This window comes from Rhinichthys klamathensis, unplaced genomic scaffold (genome assembly GCF_029890125.1).
Source record: "Rhinichthys klamathensis goyatoka isolate OS25496 unplaced genomic scaffold, OSU_Roscu_1.1 h1tg000011l_1, whole genome shotgun sequence".
In the NCBI taxonomy this organism is placed as follows: domain Eukaryota; kingdom Metazoa; phylum Chordata; class Actinopteri; order Cypriniformes; family Leuciscidae; genus Rhinichthys; species Rhinichthys klamathensis.
The window spans coordinates 6,007,415-6,032,254 of NW_026606564.1; the positions used below are offsets into that span (position 1 = coordinate 6,007,415).

A 24,840-nucleotide genomic window follows, 5' to 3' on the forward strand; every position below is an offset into this window, starting at 1 on the left:
AGGCATCCAAAATTTGATTTGTGTGAACAACTTGAACACTAGCGAAACCTACATTGGGAACGTTTCCTTTCCACCCTCACGCAAAACTCTCGATTGCTTGAATTTCTATTGAGATGACTGGATTTTGCTTGTGAAATTTCACTGGGCAATTGTAAATGTGGCTGCATCTTAAGATCCACTAAAATAAATTCTCTCTATTTAGGAAAGAAGCTTTTAAAAAAGCTTTAAGTGGGGCGGGCACATTTATAATTGCTCTGTGAAATCCAGTCATCTCAATAGTAATTCACACACTCTGGAGTTTCGCTTGAGGGCGATAAAAGTTGCAGGGGTGCAGATTTCACTTGTGTTAAAGTTGACCAACAAAGCTAATTGTGTTGAAATTGAAAAGTTTCTCATTTATCGCCACACTATTGACAATGGACATTTTTTTGTCAAGTAATGTGCAAGTCAACACTGAAGGCAAAAAAAGCTGTGGGACATATAACAAATCACAGATATTCAGAACAGTGTGGTTGAGATCTTTGCATGCTCTCACTTCCATGATGGCTCTCCAGACAGCAATCATCGTAATGGTTTACCTTGTGAAACTTCAGAGATGTGTAATATCCAATATTTCTTCCTTACTCGTTCTATTTGATTATTAATATTCATGAGTAGCAGTTCTCTGGTCAAGTCAGATATCAATGTGAGCAGTGCTACCAGGCGTGATGCTGCAGATATAGAACCAAAATTGAATTATCGACTGGAAAAAGTGTAGTGTTGCACCATGTCGTAACCAGGCCCCAAACAAAAAGATTCCAGCTGCAAGACATTTGTCTGTTCACACCGAATACAAAGATGGATGGGCTATGACAAAAACTTGGGGTAACAAAACAGCCAATCAAAACGGTTTTCCTTCTTTGCGCATTCTCCCACACTTGCAACACATGTAACGTAAAACACATACCTTCTATTTATAACTTCCAATGCTTCGCTAGATAAACTGATTTTAATAGTTTTTTTCATGAAAAAGAGTTTGTGTGTGGGCAGAGCTAAAACCCAAAATGTGAGCTGTTCTCTGTGGTTAATTAGGACAAAAACTATGGAAGAGAGAGCTTGAGAGATTTATTATCATTTTGTCAAATCTGGTTAGGACAGGGTCAAAGCTGGGCTGCTCTGTTCTCCTGGCGATCCACCTTCCTGCCAAGTTTAGATGAACTCTAAACACACCTGAACCAATCAAGGCTTTGGAAGTAATTAAAAAAATACGTGCATGTAGAGGTGGGTTGAAATGAATGAACAGTCATGCTAGACTTTTCGCTCCACTGACTTCCACAATTGCATGGGTATGATTGGAAGGGAGACTAGAAATGCAAGCTCATGAAAATAAAAAGTAAAAAAAAAAAAATCAAGTTTGTGAACTGACTTGCACATTCACAACGAGAAGACGTGACTTATAGAGGATCTCAGTCTTGTGTGACTACGCTTCTGTAGGGAACATGGATCTCCAGAAGCAGCACTGACACTCCCACCTTCACGAGGTCATATCAGTGTAATAAAAACACAAAAGAGTGGGTGAAATCAAAGTAACGACAAGAGCAGAGAGAGTTTACATAAATTTTGCACATTCTATTATGGTTTCATACAAAAAAAGGACAAAACAATATGACAATTTTGTGACAAACTGTACACATAGGAACAAAGTCTGCAGCTTCGTCTCTCAGAGTAGCCTGGTAATGTTACAGAAATATTATCTCCATTATTTTACATAAAAATGAAATTAAATAAACATTGCTCAGTCACTGGGGGAACGAAACATTCAAAAGACCATTTTTTCTCTAGTAATAGACAGTCCTCAAGACGATGCCTAGAGGCCTTTACCTAGATTGAGTTGCATTTGCTGGCTGACAGAATCTGACTGAGGAATTCAATGGTACACAATATGTTTTGTGTTTGATACATCAGAATCATTGAGGTCAAAAAGAAGAAGAAAAGACACAGGGGGCTCGGGTGCTGGTACAAATTCAGTTGCCATTGTCCAAGTGAATCACCAAGCAGGTCAGCTGCTCAGTGCAGGGAAGGGATTTCTCTTAAGCATCTACAGAGAGTTGTACCATGCATCACAAATACAGTTTCCTGGACCACAAACACAAGTCCATTACAAGAGATGGTTCTTGTCACACCATGATGTGTCCCCAGTTATTATTCTCACAATTGACGTAAGGTTAGAACAAATCCCACGTGTCACAAGTACACCAATCAGGTGGCAAGAGGCATCATAAGCCAACACATTTGGCCCTGGATAACCGGTACCCACCACCTTCCGCCTGATACATCATAGAGAAAAAGCTAAGCCTTAGCCACCAATTAAGGGTTCCACGCTGATTTATACTGAAGTGCTTCCAGACACCTGTCCAAGCCTGCAAAACTGTCCAGACCCTCAAGGAAGCTGATTTTGTAGCGATGTGTGGTTCTTTGTTGTCCCCTGTCCTCATTGTGGTTTTGCCTCCGTGTTCCCAGAGAAGCAGGCGTGACCACTACTACCGCCCGCGACCGCCCCTCATAACACCGCGTGGAGCCCCTCGTCTGACATTTGGACCCACATTGGGACCAGGACCCCCTGGGTTAGGCGGCCCACCACGGCCCCATCCACCTCTTCCTCCCCGTGATGGAGGCCCATACCCGCCTTCCTCTCTTGGTGATGGCCGACCTATGGGGAGTTGGATAATATTAGTATGCAGAATGCCGTATTATGCATTTTACTTTAAAGGGGTCATGACTTGAGAAATACATTTTTCCTTGAGCTTTTGAACGTTTATCGTAATACAAGGGATCTGCGAATTGGCCTACCTGTGACGTCAGAGAGCAGCGAAACACCGCCTCAACAGAAGAAAACCATCGCGTAATTCTGTGGCCCTGCCCACCAATTCACGCGTGATTTGTAATAGGTAAATACACAGGCCTACGTGGCGCTAAACCGGATCGAGCTACCAAGCAATAAAATGCCGCTGAAAATTACAAAATATTGTGCAGTGCCTGGTTGTGGAAACACACAGTCACTGCATAAGCTTCCTTCGGATTCCAATTTTAGGAATGCGTGGTTGAACTTTATTCTTAACGAAGTTCCAGCTCGCGTGGGTAAGACATTGTGCATATGATCGCTTCATTTCACCGCAGGTTCTTTTGTAAACAAGACACAGGTCAAGGCTGGATTTGCAGACAGAATGAGATTTGAAAACAATGCTGTGCATTGCTGTATATATATGCTGTATATTGGATCCGACAGGAATGGTGCAACACACTTATTTGAGTAAAAAATGTTTTTTATATGTGCTAGTATTACATTGTTACAGATCGTTTGATATCTACTGATCCTGCGATTCGTGATCAGACTCTGGGTCGAACATGTATGGGCGAATCATTCCGGTTGCCATTTTTCCACATTGGAAGTTTTCAAAACAATTCCCCACGTGAACTGATGGGGAGTCGAAGCTCATTTTAATATGAAAAACTGTTATCCAATCATAGCAGTGGGTGTTTACTTCCAAGCCCATAAAAACCGAGCGTTTCAGGAGCTAGGCGCAAAAACGGTAGAAAATAGCCTATTACTTATTCATTATGATGTTTTTGAATGTAAAAACCACACGAAAGTCATTAGTTGACCTCAGACAACAGTATCAGAAATTATAAAAAGCCAGTTCATGACCCCTTTAAAACAAATCGTCGTCACGTATCCATCACTCACCTGCTCTGTCATCAGGCACTGCACCAGGGGAGTCCATGTCACCAGTGCCTGGTCCGTCATGCCATGGGCGTTTGCGTGGGGGCAGCGAGGCCATATCCATGCCCTGTAGAGAGGAGGAACGCTCTCTACTGGCTGGAGACGGACTGTCATGTATATTGTGGTCTGGCCGCTGACCATCCCGATAACTCTCATGACCTGAACACACATACACACCAACATGAATTTGATTGGATCTTTGATGTTAAGCTTGAACTATGCCTTTACATAATGTTAAGCTTGAACTATGCCTTTACATAAAGCTTAAGTTAAAAGTTCACTACGGGACTAAGAAAAAAAAAATCCCCAAACTGCTTTACTGTTAATATTATGCAACATCTGTTTTCTTGAAGCACATGTGGACACACTATATCAAGTGTAGACGACGTTTCAAGAAGATCCACCTGAATAGAGCGTTGAAATTAATAATTTTTCTCATGAAAACATCCAAACAAGTTTTTAAAAAAAAATTAAAGTGGCCGACACAATAGCAGTTTTAGGCTCCATGTGTGTTTTGATTTTTACTTTGTTCTGGAAAATGAATCTAAACAACAAAAGAAATGAAAATGGAGCAAGACAATAATTAAGACAGAGATGGGCACCAAGGGCTTTCCGTTCTTCATAAAGAATTATAAGTAAGGTTACGGGATGCCCACAATCGGTATAGATTGTTGACGTCTGTTGTCACCTAGCCTAATACTTAAGGTTTTAAACAGACCACATCCTGTCATCTCCTCATTGGTCATTTCATGTCACTGCTCTCACTACATTGCTTGCACTAAAAGATGTCCTTGTTTCTGAGGCAAGTTACAGACTATGTTGGAATCCTCACACCTAACTGGCCCGTCATCCAATTTGGCTTTGATCTGACTTTATTGTTGTTGCAAAAGAAAAAAAAAAATGTCTGTGATTGGAAAATGTGGGCTAAAATCATTTAGTGTACACTCAGCTTTATGGCCTCAGTTAAAAAATGGGAATTTGCTCAAGCATGTCTTACTGCACTGCAGCAACAACAAGAACATTTATTGGCATCCCCTTCATGCACTTCTACCTGAATCTCGCCCTCCCTCCCAGCCCTCCTGGTTTCTTCCTCCTTCATAGTGAGAGGGATAATCATCAGGAGTTGGGAGAAGCCCCTTTCTTCCTACACCACCTAAGAAAGATGTCATGTTCAAACCTGACACCTCAGTTTTAATGGACGCAACGTGAGCTCAAGGACTGGTGAATGGAATAGGATCTACCTCCTCTTGGTGGTCCACCACGTGGTCTTCCTCTTCCTCCCCATCCTTGGCCCATGTCTTCTTGGGAATCAAAGCTCTCATCTTCGCCATACTCTTCTTGGAAGCCGCCCATTCCACCACGCCCACTTGGGCCACCTCTCCTGTATCTGTACATTCATAGACAGACAATAAAAATAAACTATTTATCAATCAGTGGACAATCCTGGGCAAAGATCAGAAAATGTCTGTACAGGCTCATGCTTTAAAGAGTATACTTTTAAACGGTTGAACGATCGACTGGCAGAAAAGGAAGCATACCTCAGACTTTAGTGTCATGTTTCAGTCTTAAGAATCATTTTGAATAATATGTATTTCTTTCTTTCTTTCTGCCAGAACTAAGTAAAGCTAATTCTTGGCTAAATCTGAGGTTGCACGCAACACTTACGAATCATCTCCGCGCGGTGGCCGTCTCTGCCTCTGGTCAAACTCCTCACCAGAACCCTCATACCCATCATACCTGTAAATATGTCACCAGACACACATTTCACATTCTAATCCATATGACTCAAGACATTTAAGAAAATCAGAATATATATTCATGTTGTGCTGAATAAAGCATACCTGTCATGTCCCATGTACTCTCCATCATGTGAAGAAAACCTTTCCTGGCCCTCCCATTGGCTTCCAGAGCTTCCTCTGTGACCTCCAGAGTATTCCTGTCCCGAACCCCCAGGGCCTCTTCTCCAGCCCTCTTGATAACCCCCATCATCACCCCAGTACTGGCCTCCATCAGAGCCCTGACCAGCTCCTCCTGGGCCTTGTCGCTCCGATGGGGGTCCCATGTGATGGTTAGGTCCTCGAGGAGCTTCTCCTGATAAAAACAGACAATGAGAGCACAAACAAGTCACTATTAACTTTCACACACTAGTTTTGATTAAACCATCTTGCATATGAGTTAGAGCTGCAGGATTAATCGTTAAAAGATCACGATCTCAATTCAAACACCCACACAGTCTCCATTCCGAAATGACAACTATGTGTCTATTAAACCTTAGACAAAATCACATTCAACATTCAAATCTGCGTTGGCGTTGACCCAGAGAAAGCATTTATCATGTGTAGGTACTAGCAAACAGCTTCACAAATAGTCTTTTCAATCACACAGTATTATTTCTGCTACAAATATTCAGAAGTACCAGGATAAAAATGTATAGTTTGGATAAAAACACTGATGTCTACAGAAGCAATCAAAATAGAGCAAAATCACCTTTTGAAAGTAACTTGGTGCTATAAATAACGATTGTATAGATTACATTGTTACACCACCAGGCGGCGACAAGTGACTGATAAAAATGTCATTGAATCATTCATTCAAAAGATTTGTTCAAAAACAGATTAATCCAGTAATGAAACAAGTTAATTATTTATGAGTGAGCCATTGAATCATTCTTTCAAACCAAGTTTTTAAAATAATTCAGATTAGTTAAACATTTTAAATAGACTGCAGCAATTAATATTTTATCAGAACCTCTAGTCAATCACGTTATTTTGTTTAGTTGTCTGTTTGGAATCATGATCTCTGTTCGAAACCAAAAAACGTGATTCTCAATTTATCCAGAATAGTGAAGCCCTAATATGAGTAACTTTTCTTCCCTCAAGAGGCTGAGCATTACCTTTCCCATTAGGACCCTGTTGTCCCATTCCATGCATCATTGACTGAGGCCCAGGATTCTGTCCCTGAAAGACATGCACAAAATTTTAGCAACAGAACCTACTCTGACATTTATTCAGTTACATCTCTTTGTCCTAAACATTCACAGATGTGTTCATTCCAACGGTTTCTTCACCTGGTTGAACTGTCCTCGGTTTCCATCACCCATGTGTGGTGGTTTGCCTTGCATGTATGGTGGAGGGCCCTGCATATTGCCTGGAGGTCCTTGCATGTTTCCTGGTGGCCCCTGCATGTTGTTTGGTGGTCCATGCATACCCCCTGGAGGAGGCCCCATTCCATGCATATTTCCCATGCCCTGCATATTGCCATGAGTCCTGGGTGGAGGCCCCATCATACCCCCTTGCATGGGCCCCTGATGGCCCATCATGTTTCCATGAGGCACGGGCCCCCTCATGTCCTGATGCATCATCCCTCCCTGTGGAGGCCCCTGTCCTCGCGGTGGTGGTCCCATCATACCGCCTGGAGGTCCACCAGAACCAGGGGGCATTCCTCCAGGGGGGGGTCCTTGCATACCTCTGGGGCCAGACATGCCAGGAGGACCCTGGGGTCCCATGTTCCTGTGAGGGCCAGGATGACGTGGAGGTCCATGCATGTCTGGAGGTCCCATCATGCCCTGTGGAGGAGGACCCTGGTGCATAGGCCCTGGTGGACCCATTTGGCCTGAAGATATGAATGGACCAGGTATTCCACCTGGTCCCACTGGAGGCATGTTGTGCGGCATTTGTTGTGGAGGCATAGATTGAGGGAAGCCTTGTGTTGGAGGGGGCATCGGGCCACCCTGCCCTGGAAAGGGAGGCACTGGGCCTGACTGTCCAGCAGGGGGAGGCATTCCCTGCTCTTGTAATTGTGCCATTCGATCCATCTTCAGTTGCTACAGACAAAAATATATTTTTTAACAAAAATTAATTAACCAGTGTTGATGCATAACAGTGATGATTCACATGTTTACAGCACAAAGCTAAAGCTGTACATGTAAGCATATTAGCTGACCTCGAGCAACATTGGGTTTGTATACTGCAGGGCAGCCATTTCCTGCTCAATCTCTGCTTGCGTCTTCTTCTTGCCATCTACTTTCTTCTCATCCTTCCTTTCTTTTGGAACCTCTCCAGGAGCCATTGCTGGAACCTTATTCTCTGCCCAGGCCTATTGAATGAGATAAAAAGTGAAGGACAGACAACTAGCCAAATTTGTATCCACAAGATCCAAACCACCACAGTATGTCTGGCAGTGCAACTAAAACACATGTATAAGTCCATCATACTGACCTGTTGAAACTGAGCTGGAATAGGTTTTGCATAAGGAACTTTTTTAGTCGGGGGCTTTTTTTGGTCCTTCAGCATAACCTCTTCCATTCCCCAGTCCAACCCAGGGATGCTCATCTCAGGCTCTGCTACCATATCTTTTCCTAAGCACACAATCACAATTTATCACAATTTATCAATAACCAACCAACTACCTATACATGAATACATTGAACGTCAATAAATATTGACTGTGATCATGTATGTGTGTGCTAACCAGTTTGTTCTTGTTCCATGGCAGCCTTCAGCGTTTCTGGGATCCCCATGCCCGGAATGGCGGCAACATTATTGGTCTCCATGTCATCTAGAATTACCCCAGGATAAAGCATTATGAATTCATATGTACATGTACCTCTCTATAGGGCTTCCAAATTGCAAGAGGTCAAGGAACACTAACCATATTCCATCCCATCTTCTGACATTCCAGGCAACAAGTTCAGATTGTATCTGTCCCGCATCTTGTCCCCTGGTCGATTCCTTGTCCAAAATTTGCTGAGGAAGTGATCGCAGAGCAATGAGCTAAAATCTATGCATTTTAGGTTTACAATTTTAATTTCTTTGTTTCTGACTGTTCACTTAACTGTATGGACTTTATTTAATTGATCAATGTATTAAAATTTTAATCTAAATAAAGGAGTGTGATAAATAAATAGCATATTGTTTGCGGCAACAAGAAATGTTATCGAGAATTGGGAAATTTCACTGTTATTGGTATTGGCAACCGAAATTTTGGTAAATGTAACAAATAACCGTATGTCAACCACATGAAAGTTTGGTTACACTCACTCACCTGGTGTGGTCGTTAGACCCAGAACACAAGATGTGGCCCAGTGGATGCCAGGCCAAACTCCAGATCATTCCTTCATGAGCCATCTCCATTCCTCCCACTTCTTTCTCCACACTAGCAAAATATTTCAACCACATTAGCAGTCAAATAACATGCGAAAAAGTAAAAAATTTGACTAAATTACACTTTAAATTTTGACTAAAGCTACCATATATGGATACAGAAAGGATCTGAACGGAGCTTACCCTGCATTCCAAAACAGCAGTGATCCATCAGAGCCTCCACTGGCAAACATGCCTTCATGAACCGGGTGCCAGGCAACAGCTGCAACCAAAAGTCGAAAACATGAGTATAGAAGACACTGCTTCACCACCACAAGAGCCACTCATACACATTTTCATTAGGATTATAATACCTGTGGCTTCTTTCTTGTGTCCTCTAAAAACCTGTAGCTCCTCTTTGAGGTTGCGGATGTCAAACAGTTTGCATAAATGGTCACGTGACGCTGTCAACAGCCAGTTGCCATTGAGGTTCCACTTCACCTCCATGACAGTGTTTTTATGCGCATGTCTGAGGACAAAACACAACCGAAAGATTAATAGCCACACTTAATCTGTTTTAGTTGATTAAGTACTCCAACACTTTAGCATAAAAAGAATTTCAATGCAGCTACAACCATTTATATTGTTAAATGGCGTAATACATCGAAGTAGCTCTTATCAAACCATTTGCGGTCTGATAATTAAGCATATTTCTTAAAAGTGTATTTTTATTAAACATATAGGAATGGTTTCATTTCTCAGTCTACAGTGTAACACTCAGAAGGCCTCAAGTGAAGTCACGGTCTCCCTTTTAGTAGCTCTGAGCTAGGACTGTGCAATTAATCGTAAGTAATTTTTTATTCTGGCTTCCAACGATTATGAAAAAAAGATAGTCAAGGTAAAATGATTATTGTGCCACTGCCACATTCCGTCCAACGCACCTTTATTTCCTTCACAGCGGTAGGCTTTCTTTGCTCCCTAAAAGCCCAAGCGTAACATCCAAATCAGCCAAATAAGTGAGCGTTGTAAAATGCAGTCTACTGTTGCTATTACTGCTTACTGTTTGATATTAAACAGTGTTATTAAAAGCATTAAAAGCCACAAAAGAGACACTGTTCCCCAGGTGGCGGTTCGAGATTGAGCCAAGTGCGGATAAGCAAATGGGCTTCAGATACGCACCTAACATGTACACAAAAATGCCAAAATGCCTTTTTGGAGAGTATTCACGTAAACACCGTGGGTTAATGTACGCAGTTGAGAAAGAAAACACATGTGTAACAGTATGTTGGATCTGTGCATTAGCTCTTAAAGTGACAGCAGCCTAATATACCTGCTGCATTCTGTCATTAAGGATAATCAAACAACAAATGACAAAAGGTATTCAGTCAAGATCAGTGAGTGATTTTCCTAAGTAGCTTTAATAAGAATTAATCTATATTCAATATGTACAGTAAGACTACGCAGTGTTATTTTACATTTGATTATTCAATCTTTTTTATAGGCTATTACATACTGTATCTGAATAACACAGTTAGTGCATCTTCCTGAGAAAACACTGTTTATTTAATTTGTATTTTCATCCTCTTGTATTTATTTGTCAGTTTTGTTTGTAATTAGTTTTTGTTCTTATTGTATTGCTGACAGTTTACCGGTAATTATGTAATTGTTTTGAGGACCCTTTTCTTACATTATTTTATAATTGTATTCTTTTTTGAAGTATTGATAACTGTGAAATTTCCCTGATATTTAAAATTACTCGTATCGTGAAATAAGACTTTGATCATATCAATAATCGTGTTAAATATTCTTGATTATGATTTTTGCCATAATTGAGCAGGCCAGTCTGAGCACCAAATGCAACAATGATAAGGAGATGCTTTTGTTGTTGAGATGTGTAAGTGTTGGAGGATTCATGCAAGAAAGATCAAGATGTGCACCTGTTATTTTCCTCTGCTTTAAGAACAGGAAGGACTAACACAATCGAAGATAACCCAACGAAAGACCATTTGTTGAGCAAAGTGTAAACAGGTTGGAAGAGACTGTATAAGAATGAGTTTTGAGTAAAATTGTTAGATAATCAGCTGACATCTCTACTTTGTTAATTGAAACGAAGTGTATTCTTTTGACACCTTGAACTCCTGACTCGAGAAGTTTCTACAGAGACAAAGATTGACTTCTGCCACCACGCTAACTTACAGTGTTGCCAAACTTTGTCCAGTCTTTGGGTCCCAAAATTTGATAGGTTGCTGGCTGTCTTTGCTGCCGGACACCACCAAACCCTTTGTGGGATGCCAATCAACACACTTCACGTCTGCTCCATGTCCTGGAAACATATGTAGGTTTCAAATGAGTTTGTGACATGAAAAGAGAAACATATTGTGTATTTGCATATATTTTTCTTTAATATTTCAGAAAAACATTGTTACTCAAGAGTAACACTTTTATTGATTTTGATCACAAATTAAGCATTACGTTATATGTATCAAATGCCATATTTTACTTCTCTATAATAAGCAAAGCCATCCTAAGTAACAGCCAGAACAAAACACATTTTATTGGATTAAACTCTTAATCAAGTCACATGCCACTGAATTAGCAAAATAATAAATCTCACAAAATTCATAGACAAATGGGACACTTTTACAATCACATTATGTGCCCTTTTAAATAATGCCATTATTTGATAGTCACAAAAACATTGCTCAGAATAATCAAGTTAGCATGAGCTTGCTAATTAATTTATATTAATGTCTGGGTGAAGCTGCATGAATCCTTAGCTGTATTTTTAGTTGACAGATGAATGAACACTTGTGTGTGTTTGCAAACATGAGGAAAAGAAAGAAAGCCTATAGTTAAATTGAGTGAAAATCCCTGTTGTAAAAGAATGCAAGTTCTGTTTTTATGCAAATCAGTGAGATCTATTTAAAGTAACTTAAAAAAGTGAAAAAAGCATGAGTCCTATTTTTATTAATGATAAAAATCAGGCCCATTCTAGATCCCTGTAACAGGGACAGTGCTATATCTTAAAGACACGTAGCATTCGGGAAAACAAAAAACAACAAAAAAATGTGGAGATAAATTTAATATAATGTGAAAGGTCTTACAATGTATGAAACCTATGCTAATCACATTTTTCATGAAATACTTTGTTTATTTGTTTACAGTCCCAAGTCTGAACATTTTACTTCCAAATTGACAATATTGTGCCTTCTTTAATTCATTAATATTTCAATCATAGATCCAGTGGGTCATAAATTGGGTGAAAGTATTATTTTCTCTGCTTAAATTTCAGGCCACTTTGTCTTAACTGGTACACTACTGAAGTGCACATAGATGCAAATCTCAAAACTACCTTAAAGCAAACTAGCATTAAAAAAGTATATGCATCTTGTGAGGTTCAAATATTTGACCTCTCAAAAGTACACAAAATACTCGACTTGAGTTGTTACAGGACAAAGGTTAAAATTTTTAAACCTACAGACAATAACCCCTAAATCAACAAAACAGCAAAATTTGCTTTCGGTATGTCTGTTAATAAAGCATTCAAAAACAAAACAAAAAACCCTAACATTAAGCACAAGCATAATTTTTTATGTTTTATTTTATCACAAAGCTTCCATACCCAGTCACTCACATTATTATTTTTTTTGCATTACTCACATTGAGTTTTCATGTTTTATGACTTTCTATAGACGTAGTGGTTTATATACTGTTTATATACAAACTGTATATTCTATCCCCTTACACTAACCCTACCCATCACAGAAAACTTTCTGCATTTTTACATTTTCAAAAAAAAAAATCACTTAGTATGATTTATAAGCTGTTTCCCTCTTGTGGATAAAAAAATGTCCCCATAAGAACAAGGATTTTGGATAATGCCATCTTTGTGGGGACATTTTGCCCCCATAACACAGGACACACATATACACAAGAAAACCCTCTGAGATGAAAAGGACTGGTACTGTTATTGAACTGAATATTAAACAACAACAATAATAATAGACTTAAATCCATAAGTCCCACAATAGTCATCATGTGTCAACTAATGGCTTTTTTTTCTTCAGTTTTTGTATTTAAAGTAGTTTAAGGTATTACATGTTCTTCAGTTTTATTGTTTTTCAAACAAGAAGCCCATTGCCATGTGATGATGTCTGTGCATTTAAGGTGGATTATCTTTTTCGAAAATGATGACAGGTCAGGTTATGCATGTCTTGCATACGTAAATTAGTATGCTGTTGGTATTAAAAGAGACAAATGCCTCATCTTCACTACATTGAAATAAACACAAATATTTCTAATAATGCCAGAAGGATCAACTCTTTTTAAACTAAAAGTCAATTTTTCTTAAAGTACTGAAACAGAAAATACATTGTAATGAGTGATACAGGCAAGTGGCGGTTTAGAAATGCTACAGTGCTTGCAGAATTATTAGGCACGTTGATTTTCTGATCATATATTTTTTTCCAGGCACATTTGACTAATTCCAAACCACATTAATCTTAATAACTACTATTACTTTTGTATTTAATCATTTATAAGTGATATATAATTGTTCATGAAGGCTGGAAATGAAAAACGCCTTATATTCAGGTGTGCATAATTATTAGGCACGGTTTCTTTTACAGATAAAATAAGCCAAAAAAGATTTAACTCGGACTGAAAAGTAAAAAATTATTAAATGCCCATGAGAACGATGCAATACTAATGCAATACTATAAATTGCAGTTAAGGCATGACCATTAGACAGTGAAATGATCATTGAGTCTGACAAAAACAGGTGGAGAAGAAAAGACATGTTCACTGCAAAAGAATTAAGGTGAAGAATTATGTGTGAAACCATGAGGAACCCTTAAGTCTCCAGCACCACCATTTCCCAGAACTGCAACCTCCCTCCTGCCCTGAAGTCTGTTTTACAGAGATGGACTAAAAATGAACTCGAATGAAAAAACTTACTGCCAGATTCTGGAGGATGAATTCTTCAGTGGTACAAGAGGATGTGTTGCTGGTCCTTCAAGAGTCACTCTCAATCTGTCCGTCTATAAAGCCTATAAAAAACAGTCTCCATGTATTTTACTACAGTTCAGCTTGTGATTCTTATTAAGTGGGGTCTTTTTTTTTTATTCTTTACCTAACCTACGTCTCTGAGATCCTGACACCTTGCACTTCTGGAGACTCCAGGGAGGTTGCAGTTCTGGAAAAAAATGGTGGCGCTGGAGACTAAAGGGTTCCTGGTGGTTCCACACTTAATTATTTTGCAGTGAACATGTCTTTTCTTCTCCACCTGTTTTTGTCTGACCCAATGAGCATTTCACTGTCCAATAGTCATGCCTTAACTGCAATTTATAGTATTGCATCGTTCTCATGGGCATTTAGTATTTTTTTTTACTTTTCAGTCCGAGTTAAATGTCTTTTTTGGCTTATTTTATCTGTAAAAGAAAACATGCCTAATAATTATCCACACCTGAATATAAGGTGTAAACACAATATACATACAATATTAATAGCAGTTAAGATTAATGTGGTTTAGAATTGGTAAAATGTGCCTGGAAAAAAAAATATGATCAGAAAATCAACGTGACTCATAATTCTGCAAGCACTGTATATGCTAACCTAAATCGATAAGTTTAAATTTGATTCTGTACTACAGTGTGACTTTTAATACCAACACATGATGAGAGATGGTTCAATGCTTATTCTGTTTAGCTATAAGAATATTACGTCATAGGAAAAAAGGTTCGATTTTTTTAAGATAACTGATCATCACTAGATTTGATCATCTGTTTGAAAAAAAGATTAAGAAACAAAAATATTTAAACAATATCTAAACCTTTCTACTACAAAATATATATTTTTTGGCAGTAGTACGGCAATAGTGCACCACATTATAAATGTTTTTTTTTTACACAAGACTATAATACCCAAAACACAGGGTTATTAGACGCAATAGTTTGCATATACAAGCAATAAAATGCTCACACAGCTATTTATTTCCCCCATGTTCATGTGGATTAAATTTCCACAAGAAAATAAATAAATTCCTAAAAAAATGGTGTACAAAACACTAGAATTTATCAGTAAAATATTAGTTATAATCTCAAACACAAGGTCTAATAAATATTTAAATCGCAGACCCATGAAAACTGCCAAACCAATGCAAGAACATAACTGATACCGACAGCCCATGGTAAAGTGTGCAGATTTGTGTGAAAGACAACATGAAGACTTGTGTTTGTGAACCCAGATGACAGTGTAATTTTGCTCAAAGGAAAGCGTTTGTGAATATCTCCACATCTTATATGACATACCTCTCAGAATTCTTTCCTCGTGACAGCGCAGAAAGTCCCAGATGCGTACAGTTCCATCATCAGAGCAAGTGGCAAATTTATTATCCGTAGGAGAGAAACTGAAGACACAGCAGGGAGAGAATCAACAATGAAGGATAACATAGCAGTTCTCTGTGGGCTGGACATCTTACAGGGGCGCTTTGAGTTGATCTGACAAGGAACCATCCATCTCCTTAGCAGACAGCTCATGCTACAGAACAGTCCTATTATACTCTCGCTTATTTTTTTTCACATCTCTAATTTAAAAAAAATTAAAAAACAATCAGATGCTAAAACTATGTGGGCTGCTCATAGACAGCACACAAGCTAAAAGGATTGCAATAGTTAAAACTGGCCACACATTTCCCTGTATTCTGAGCCCTGTCGTACAACATCAGAAATAGGAATGAGATTGAAAAATGTTAAAAATATTTACTTTAGTTCGATCAGTGAACACAACCATGTAGGTTTCGAACACAATCATCTCTACACAGACCGCTCTTTCCTTCCAGAGGGCACACAAGCTGGTTCAAGCATTTGGCAAAACTGAGCCTGCCTCAGTTTACCAACTCACTCTTTGACCTCCAAAAACACACCATTACTTTACTATTTCTACAGACAAATGAAGCAGAATTATCACACCACCTAACACCATGAAGTACCAGTGCTCAAATGATAGAAATGAACCACTGAAGTAAGCAAAAGCCTCTTTTTCAGCAGGTTTTACTTCAACCCATGAGGCATTTGTATAAATTGATTACACTGGCTTTAAATTTGTGGCTTCCTTTTTTGTTTTTAAATATTGTAGGTGAAATTGCATTTTATTGCATCAGAAAGAACGTTACATGCCCTGCATTGTGTCTGAGTTAACAGAATGAAAAGGAGTGCCAGTGAATCAAAAGAACCTGGATTTCACTGTGAATGAAAATGTTGCCATGTGCATTAATACCCGTAGAGGTGCATCGAAGTGAATTTCTGAATTATTTATTCTTAAAAAAAAAATCTTTATTTAGAGGCAGTATTTTTATTAGGGAAGACTTGTTTTATGGGACTGACTGAAAGTGTGGCACAGACTCTGATGGCCAGTCGGGACAGCACAGCTCCCGTCTCATTGTTAAACCATTGTGAACTGAAACTTAAAATTGTGTAGGGTTCCTACAATTACACCAGCGCAAGGACAAGACAAGAGTCCAGCACCTCCAATACGGAGGCTCCATAAACCCTTCCAACAAACACGTTAGTCCCTGAGGGTCTTTTTAACGGACGTGTTTTTTATTTATTATTCTAGACTGCATGTGTCATCACCTTAGAATATAAATAATTGGAAATACTTTATTTAAAAGTGTGAGAAATACACCTTTTCTGTACAAAGTAATTATGTATATAAAAGATGAGGATACATAACTCATAAGCCACAGGTAACAACACACACACGTGTCAATAATAAAGGACATGAACATTGAGCAGCACAGGGAAGAGTATATCAGAACTGACAGCACTGAGGAGAGCCCCCTACAGGCAGAGCCCTGCCACTGCAGGGGCAGTAACAGGCTCGGGTTAACTACAGAAAATGGTAGATTGTGTATAGACCTGGCCTCTCTAATCGCCTCCTTGTGAGCCTGGAACATCTTGACGTTATTCATGTTGGACTGCCAGTACTTCACGTAACCTCCATGGTCGGCAGTCAACATCCACATGTCATTGTGAGACCAGGTCATTGCCCTGACAGGGCTATCATGAGCCTATGAGAACGAAGAGAAGAAAATTTGATAAATAAGCAAGGGCCTTTTAGCAAGCTTATGAGGTTGAGGCAAGGTCATGTGCCTCAAATCAAAAACATGGTCTCTGGTTACCTGCAGAATTGTCTCAAAGTTAAACGTGAGCCCATTCCACAAAGTAAACTCCCCGCTGGAGGCACCCGTTACAAGTCGCCTGCCTTCAGGAGTCCACTACAAGAAGGGAAGTAAAGGATACGGAAATATTTAGAACAACCAAAGGACTTGGTTTTATGCGGATTATACAGCAAAATTACATATTTCAACTAGCATAACATACTTTTTAAAATACAAGCCTAACACTTACCCGCACAACAAAAACAGGGCATTTGACTTTGTTGGTGGAGGTTCTGACAAACTTTGTTGTAACAGCATTCATAGAGTTACTAAGCATACCAACTGGAGGAACAAGCTGCAAGAAAAGTAAGTATTTTATTAGATATATGAACTTGAAGGAAAAACATACAAGAACTGAGCAAAGTAGTAGTAGTAAAACATACATCATTGTAGCAGCCTGCATCTGGTTGAATGGCACGGAAATCTCGATGATCTCTCTGCCACAATCGATTCTGAAATACAGCAAATAGCCAAATATTAAGATTGCTAGAGGAGGGAGGCTCTGTTTCTGTTAGTTAATTGTTTTTCAGGATTATACCTCAAGATATCTGATGACAGATGGATTATAGTCAATGGTCTTGCGGTTGACAGCTTTCCTCATACGCTTGCCATCAAAAGTGAGCTGCTGCATGGCCTGCTGCTGGGCAAAGTCTGGCCTCTTGTAGAACAGCTGCCGGGGAGCCTGGTGCTGGAACCGGGGCATGTGGAAGAACCGGGGAGGGGAGCCAATGTCGGTCGCCATGTTTGACACCTGAAGATGTGAAGGGAAGGACATTTACCACGAGTTTAAGGTTTATTACATCGGCTCACTTTAAATGAACAAAACTTAACCAATTGCACAGGTCAATGGAAAATGTAACATACAGAGAGACAGAAAAGATATTAACATCATAAATTACATCTGCGCCATAAGTCCATCAACTGGTGAATAAGAAATATCTCATTCTACAGCACAAGGACACTGTGAACTGCATGTCATAACTTAAGCAACAACAACAACATAAAATAGATACTGCAATCAATCAATATGGTTCTTCCGGATGTGAAAAGAGTATTCGGAAAGAATAAACAGAGTAATTAAGTGAAGATAGACAATAGTACACAAAATAGGGTAAATACTTTGTAATCAATACAAAGAAATTATCATAATTATAAATTGGCTTCCATAAAAAAGCAAGCTATGGCATGGTGCAAGTGATATCAAAGCAACCCCAAGTTGATTTTAGAAACCTTTTCCAGGGCAAGGATAATTCTACTTATTTTACATGTCAGAGAACTAACATCAATGTTTGTTGGTGTTGAGTATCTGGAAACACACTCCATGCTCAAAATGAACTGAACCATGAATAAAATAGGGCAGCATCTAAAACATAGTAATGCATAACTTGAAACACAGACGAAAACGGACATTTACCCTGTACAACTTTTAAGAAAGCAGCACAAAGAGAAAAATCCTAGATGATCACAGTATTAATACAGTTAACCTTCTTTCAACTATTGAAAATGCACAATGATTAAAAAGATCCTCCAGTTAAAACCATTGTGATCAATGAAAAGGTCTAAATAGTAGTAGTGCCTATTCCATTGAATTTTCAATAATAATAATAATAATAATAATAATAATAAACAACAGTGAGTGCACACACAAAGATGGCATTAGATCAGTGTTTTTATGGAATCAAAGGCAGCTAAGAGGCTCGACTCCCAGATAGGATATTTCATTGTAAAAAATAAACTAAATTACTTATTATAGTTAGTTATCCTAATGGCACCAGATATGATACTCTTTTTTTTTTTGTAAATTCTTCAGTTGTAATTAGCATGTAATAAATACATAGTGTGACTGCAATAAGCTGTGTACCAATTTTGGCAAGTAATTATTCTTAAAACTAACTCCAAAAATGCGGATAAACATTGCATTCTAAAACTTTTATGTTTTGAGTTCCTAATGCCACATTTGTAAATGAGGTCAGTTTCTTGATGTAACTCACTTACACAATAAAGAGATACAAAATGGATTACTTTTATCAATACAAACAACTTTGGTAACCTGTTTAGATGCCATCAGAGCTGACCGAGGTCAAGTAGCTACTGCAAGTCAACTGGACTGTTAAAACTGCTCTGTTTAAAGAGTGAATAATACTGCTGATGTCAAGAAACAGGCTTCTGAGAAAAAATAATCTGAACAAATATTAAAGGATAAAACATTATTTAACTCAGAAGAATATAATTTTGTTTCAATAAAATTGTGCCGTGGTCAGGATGGCTTAAGTCCAATCCCATTCTGGACCCCTTCTTTGTCTATGGCAGTGATTCTCAACTGGTGGGTCACATCTCCCTAAAATTTGAAATCAGTTCTGTATCCTTTCAGGGCAAATTAATCTGTCATTTGGTAGATACTAGTGAAATTATGCTGGTTGAGGTTGCCAAAAAGCACATTTTTAGTTTTGAAAATAAAAATAAAAGTTCCCAGTGTGTTGTGTCACCACTTGATATCTAATGTAAAATCTGCATCCTGAACCAATAGCATTGGCAAAGCACTGTCCCGGAGTACCATAACCAACTTAAAGCCTGTGCAAATGATTAATTTTTGAAAAACATACATTTTATTTCACCCTCACAGAGACCAAGAAATTCATACAGCGTATTGTGCATCATCCAGTGGATTATTATACACATAAAAGGCACTACACATACAATCAAAACCCAGTTCTTAAAAGTAATCATTAACATTACCAAAAACTTAAATGAAAAAAGTACTTTAACAGAATAAAAGTGAGAACATTGTCTGTGACTAAACGTGTATTTTGATATATGACAATATAGATGCTGTATGTATGTGTGATTGATTATATATATATAAATATATACTCAAATAGTTATTAAGAGTACACTTTAGCAGTAGAAGGAACGAATTTAAGAGACAAAACATTTTGTCCATCCAATGGCCTTTTCGCAAATATATTCCGAGTCGACTTAGAGCAACGTAAATGTTAAGAAATCTTCAGTTATGTGGGTAACATTGACGTGTTTGTGAATACCAGTAAAACATTTGTAGAGTTAGTTTCATGTGTTTTCTTTAGGTGGCGTTACATCCCGCATTGATGTAATAACGCAGAACTCAATTACAAACAAATTTAAAAACCAACAAATCTTGAGTCAAGTATTAAAGACATGTATCTCTTAAATGCAGACACTAAAAGAAAACGTAAATTGGCGGTTGATGCGTAATTTATACCTGTAATCTCTTGTTTGAGGTCGTAAATGTCTCTTCAGTTCGAGGACTGTTAGCTGTTAGCCGTTAGCCAGCTAACACACAATACCTGGCGCTACCACGGGCCCTCACAAACACGGCACATTTCCGCCGTCTACCAAAATGAGAATAGAATATCCTTTTAAAAAATAAGCGTTTATTTTAGAGCAGAATGTGTCCACTGAAGCAGATAATTGTGTGCTGGCTGAGAGCGGTTATTTCTTCCCTGTCTCCCGCAAAGCGTGTTTAAATGGCGCCCGGTCAATACTTGAGAAACTCACCCAAAATATCCAGTGCTGACTGAGTCTATATATCTAAATTTAACACACGACTCTTCCTTGTGGAGACTGTTGTAGTCTCTCTTTCTGAAAATGAAATGTCAACTGTCTTCAAATTACGCGTCAATTTGATATTTTTTGCATTAAATTACCCCCCCTGCCTCCATCTCGAGGCTTCCTCTCATTCTCGTCGCTTTGAACTCTGAAACGACGTCATGACGTCAGACGTATCGGCGGGAGAACTGCGTCACAGCATGTTTATCATAGACAATAAAAAGAAGTTTATTTAGCCGTCAGTCAAACGCGGTGGAGAACAATGCGTTGTTTACGCATAATAAAATACACCAGAGTATTACTAAACGCGAATTAAACCGCTTACTAAATACTAAACGCGTTATTTATGAACGCATTATAAATAACGCGTAGAGTGTGTGTATGTATATATATATATATATATATATATATATATATATATATATATATATGTGTGTGTGTGTGTATTATGTATATATTTATATAATATACAAACACACACACACACACACACATATACACACACACACACACACACACTACGCATTATTTATAATAAGTAGCTACCTCTATTTCTACTTCTACCTATTTTTGCCTATTTATTTAGTTATTTCTTTGATTGTTTATGTGGGTTAGTTAACCCAAAAAATTTAATTCTGTCATCATCTACTCGCTCTCAGGTCGTTCTAAACGCATTTATTCAGTAAAAAAAAAAAAAAAAAGAGGAACAATGAGAAGGTTTTACATAATGGCAATGAAGGGAAACTATTCCTTTAAATTCGTGATGCACACAGTCCATTGGGTGGCGCTATGATCAGATCAGATTACTATAAATAAACAGAAGACCCCTTTATTATTATTTTTTTTTTATCTCAGTAGCCTACAAACAAATCTGAGGTAGGCTACAACTGCGGATAAAAATTAATTATTTGAATATTGATTTTTTTTTTTTTGGACTGTTTTCAGCGACAAAACGTCAGCAGACCAGGCATAATCTGGTTCAGTTGGTTGTCTGGCAAGCTTAGATTTCAAGTAAGTGATCTATTTTTAACCCTACAGTGGTCATTGAGCGAGAGGACAGCGATGATTGACAGTTAAATGGGCGGGGTCAGTCAGCTGCATGTGAGCTCAATGCACGTTGTCGTTTTCCCTGCCATAGGGACTTTTGTGATGGAGGATGATGAGCTCCTGATCGACACATCCGCTTCGAGGATCATCCCTACGATCAATCTGCAGGTCAGAATGCTTTCTTAATCTGATTTAAATGTTAATGTCATGTTTTGAAAGAGGGTGGAAGGCTGAGCATATACCTGCTATTAAACATGGTGTTCGAGCATGCCCAGTTAACATTTTAAATGATTACTGTACATTTAGGTTGCTTTACAAAATTGTTGTTCCATTTATTATTTTACCTTTGCATGTGTTTGTTCTAAACAGATATTGTTCTCTCTCCTCTCTGTTTGAATCAACAGCTCACCAGACTTGTCAGTGTAATGGCATTAGGGTGAAACATCTGACCTTTCTCCTTGCTGATGCATTAGCTATATATAATACTCTAATATCTGACATATGCATCTACCTCTGTTATAATAACACTAGTCTTTACTGAACTTAGTATATAAAACAATGTTAGTTGATGATAGTCATTTATAACTTTGACGTTTCTTCAAGATACACAAACATATAGTCACATCATCACATATATGCAGGCACCATATAGCAAGAAATGCTGCAATTGAGTCTAGTTACAGACTGTTTGCTAATCAGTAATGCCCAGTCAGCTTGCAACAATGATCTCATCCAGAAGGAGGCGGTCACTTTCTGTATCAATGTGTCAAAGCAGCAACCCTTTCCCACAATCCGGGTCAGCACTTTGCGTGTACCCGTCTATGATGACCCTAATGAAGACCTGTACAAGTATTTTGATCGCTGTGCTGATGCCATAGCAAGCGAGGCAGAAAGGGGAGGCCGGACCGTTGTGTACTGTAAGAATGGACGCAGTCGTTCAGCTACTGTCTGTGTGGCCTTTTTAATGAAGCACCAGGGTCTCAGCCTAACAGATGCCCTCCAGGTATGAATAGTGTTTATGTCTAGTTCTAGTCAGGATATGTGCAGTATGTTTTTTATATTAAGGATTTTTTTAAATAGGTATTTCATCCTTGATTTTTCCATGCAATGATTGTTATTGATATTTTATTGTTTTTTTATAATATAAAAGTATAATTTGCTCCAACAAAATAAAGGCATCCATCCACAGGACATCAAAAATATTCATCACTCATCATCATAATCATTGTTAATAGTGGCCTAATTGATAATGGAAAACCACAACATTCCAGATTTTTGTGCCAGAATATAGTGTTGTTTAACTCTTCTGTAATTCTTATTTGTTCTATCAGGTAGTAAAAAATGCCCGATCTGTTGTTGAGCCTAACCCGGGATTTTGGACTCAGCTGGAGCGATATGAACAGGAGCTGAAGATCAGGAGGTCATCCAACCCTTCTCCTTTTTAACTTCATACCAACATTTTCTGACACTACGTTCTCAACCTTTTTTTTTTTGTCATTGTTAATATTAGACCTGTTAATATAATGCTTGAATATAGTTAAGGCCTTAGACACTTCACTGTTAAAGCTTGCTGAAAATTATGAATCTCTTTAAATAAGGGATATGTGCCTTAAATTATTCTGCTCAGGTTTTGAAATTTATTTGCATTTTTTAATTTTAAATGTAATATTATTCTTTTGAATTACATAAAAATCCTCAGCTTCATATCCCTTGCTTGCAGTATGAGTAGGCTATCGTCTCTGTTTATAAATTATAGATTATGTAATTTATGAAATAATATAATATATGAAGAAATATAATCATCATAGCCTACATTTTGTCCAACAGGATGATTGTTTGAAGAAAGTAATGTTATTTTAGCTGGATTAAGGCTCTTTGGAGGGTCTTTTTCTAGACTTTTCTGCCCTTTAATAAACATAGAAAACCTGCAAATTTCTCCTGCTAACTGTTATCTCAGTATGATTTTATTTATTTTGCATAGATGCAATTAAAGAGAAATATTTAAATAATGTTTTTTGTAATTGTGTGTGCTTTCAGACCAAAACAACCAAAAAACACCCCTCAGGGACAGTTACTTAGAGGTCTGTTCATTTAAAAAGGATGTTTGTCTTTATTTTCTCAGCTTCCTTTTTCTATGCAATATCCCTTTACCCGCTATGATTTTGTTTTGAATAGGAATTATGTTAGGGTTTGTTTACACGACAACGATGTACTAAAAACCGAAAAGTTTATCCTTTGCACTTTTGAAAAGTTACGAGTACAGACAACAACTTTGTCAAAACGATCCCCTTTCAACGGATCCACGAAAAGGATTAAAAACGCTGAATTCATGCCAGGCCAGTAGTTGGCAATGTCACTACACAACTATAGACTGAACACGTAATATGTATGCGCATGACGTCAGCAGATTAGCGTTTTCAGGCTCCCAAAACGCAGTTGCCATGTAAATAAACGGCCAAAACGCATAAAAGTTTCCGGTTTAGTTGAAAACGGTGTCGTGTAAACGGGCCCATATATCTGTAACTGTCCATACTCAGGAATGTCTCCAGTGCACGTTGTTTTCTGGGGTGATTGTATACTGTGCTCTTTCACTGATGTCAAGTTAAAAACTAAATATAAATTCATATTCATTGTCGTCCTTTACAATTTCTTAAATCATAAACAAATCTACTGTAGTACTGTATTTTAGAATGTCTCAAATAATATATTAAAGGGATAGTTCACCCAAAAATGAAAATTCTGTCAGTATTTAATCACCCTCATGTTGTTCCAACCCCTAAGACCTTCGTTCATCTTCGGAACACGAATTAAGATATTTTTGATGTAATCTGAGAGCTGGATCACTCCTTCATACTAGTCCATAGGCTTCTTCAGGGAGTGAAACTTGGCGGCCTCGAAAAGTTATTAAAGACATCGTTAAAATAGTCCAAGTGACGACAGTGGCTCAATCTAAAGTATATCATGCGACGAGAATACTTTTTGTGCGCAAAAACAAACATAAATAACGACTTTATTTCAACTATTCATTTCCTTCTCTTTGAGCCTCTAGTCAGTTAAACTAGTGTAATTGCGTAGAGCAACGTGGAGCAACGTCACACGTAGGCTCACTATTGGCCGACGCTGGTCATGTGCGTGATGTGTGTGACGTA

The 24,840-nt window shown here is 38.2% G+C and overlaps 2 protein-coding genes across 4 annotated transcripts; one reads left to right on the forward strand and one right to left on the reverse strand.

The window, feature by feature from the left end:
* Positions 1-1,587: 1,587 nt before the first annotated feature.
* wdr33 (WD repeat domain 33) lies at positions 1,588-20,804 on the reverse strand. Of its 3 annotated transcripts, XM_056264766.1 has the most exons (23): positions 20,298-20,804; positions 17,598-17,810; positions 17,443-17,511; positions 17,250-17,354; positions 17,021-17,116; positions 16,758-16,909; positions 15,150-15,247; positions 11,038-11,164; positions 9,216-9,370; positions 9,046-9,124; positions 8,804-8,914; positions 8,411-8,505; positions 8,231-8,317; positions 7,978-8,117; positions 7,703-7,855; positions 6,828-7,583; positions 6,654-6,717; positions 5,602-5,851; positions 5,426-5,497; positions 5,002-5,147; positions 4,806-4,904; positions 3,725-3,919; positions 1,588-2,689 (listed from the first exon to the last, which is right to left on the reverse strand). In XM_056264766.1, exons 2-23 carry the CDS (start codon positions 17,799-17,801, stop codon positions 2,520-2,522), a joined length of 3,423 nt encoding a protein of 1,140 aa, XP_056120741.1. In that variant the 5' UTR covers positions 17,802-17,810; positions 20,298-20,804; the 3' UTR covers positions 1,588-2,519. The 3 variants fall into 3 exon arrangements, with proteins under 3 accessions (XP_056120741.1, XP_056120740.1, XP_056120739.1); XM_056264765.1 differs by lacking the exon at positions 4,806-4,904 and having other exon boundaries at positions 20,594-20,804; XM_056264764.1 differs by lacking the exon at positions 4,806-4,904.
* A 908-nt stretch (positions 20,805-21,712) lies between these two features.
* Positions 21,713-23,704, forward strand: dusp28 (dual specificity phosphatase 28). The gene is made up of 3 exons (XM_056264769.1): positions 21,713-21,859; positions 22,096-22,694; positions 23,023-23,704. The coding sequence occupies exons 2-3, from the start codon at positions 22,350-22,352 to the stop codon at positions 23,134-23,136; spliced, it is 459 nt and encodes a 152-aa protein (XP_056120744.1). The 5' UTR covers positions 21,713-21,859; positions 22,096-22,349; the 3' UTR covers positions 23,137-23,704.
* The last annotated feature ends 1,136 nt before the right edge of the window (positions 23,705-24,840 follow it).

What these genes read in the sequence shown, in the direction of transcription:
- wdr33 (XM_056264766.1), bottom strand. Translation starts at nt 17,801, where the DNA reads ATGGCGACCGACATTGGCTCCCCTCCCCGGTTCTTCCACATGCCCCGG. An exon ending in CGAGGAAAGAATTCTGAGAG is followed by an intron (nt 11,165 to 15,149) that starts GTATGTCATATA and finishes ATATGTTTCCAG; the next exon opens with GACATGGAGCAGACGTGAAG. An exon ending in TGGTGGACCACCAAGAGGAG is followed by an intron (nt 4,905 to 5,001) that starts GTAGATCCTATT and finishes TAGGTGGTGTAG; the next exon opens with GAAGAAAGGGGCTTCTCCCA.
- dusp28 (XM_056264769.1), top strand. Translation starts at nt 22,350, where the DNA reads ATGCTGCAATTGAGTCTAGTTACAGACTGTTTGCTAATCAGTAATGCC. An exon ending in GCCTAACAGATGCCCTCCAG is followed by an intron (nt 22,695 to 23,022) that starts GTATGAATAGTG and finishes TTGTTCTATCAG; the next exon opens with GTAGTAAAAAATGCCCGATC.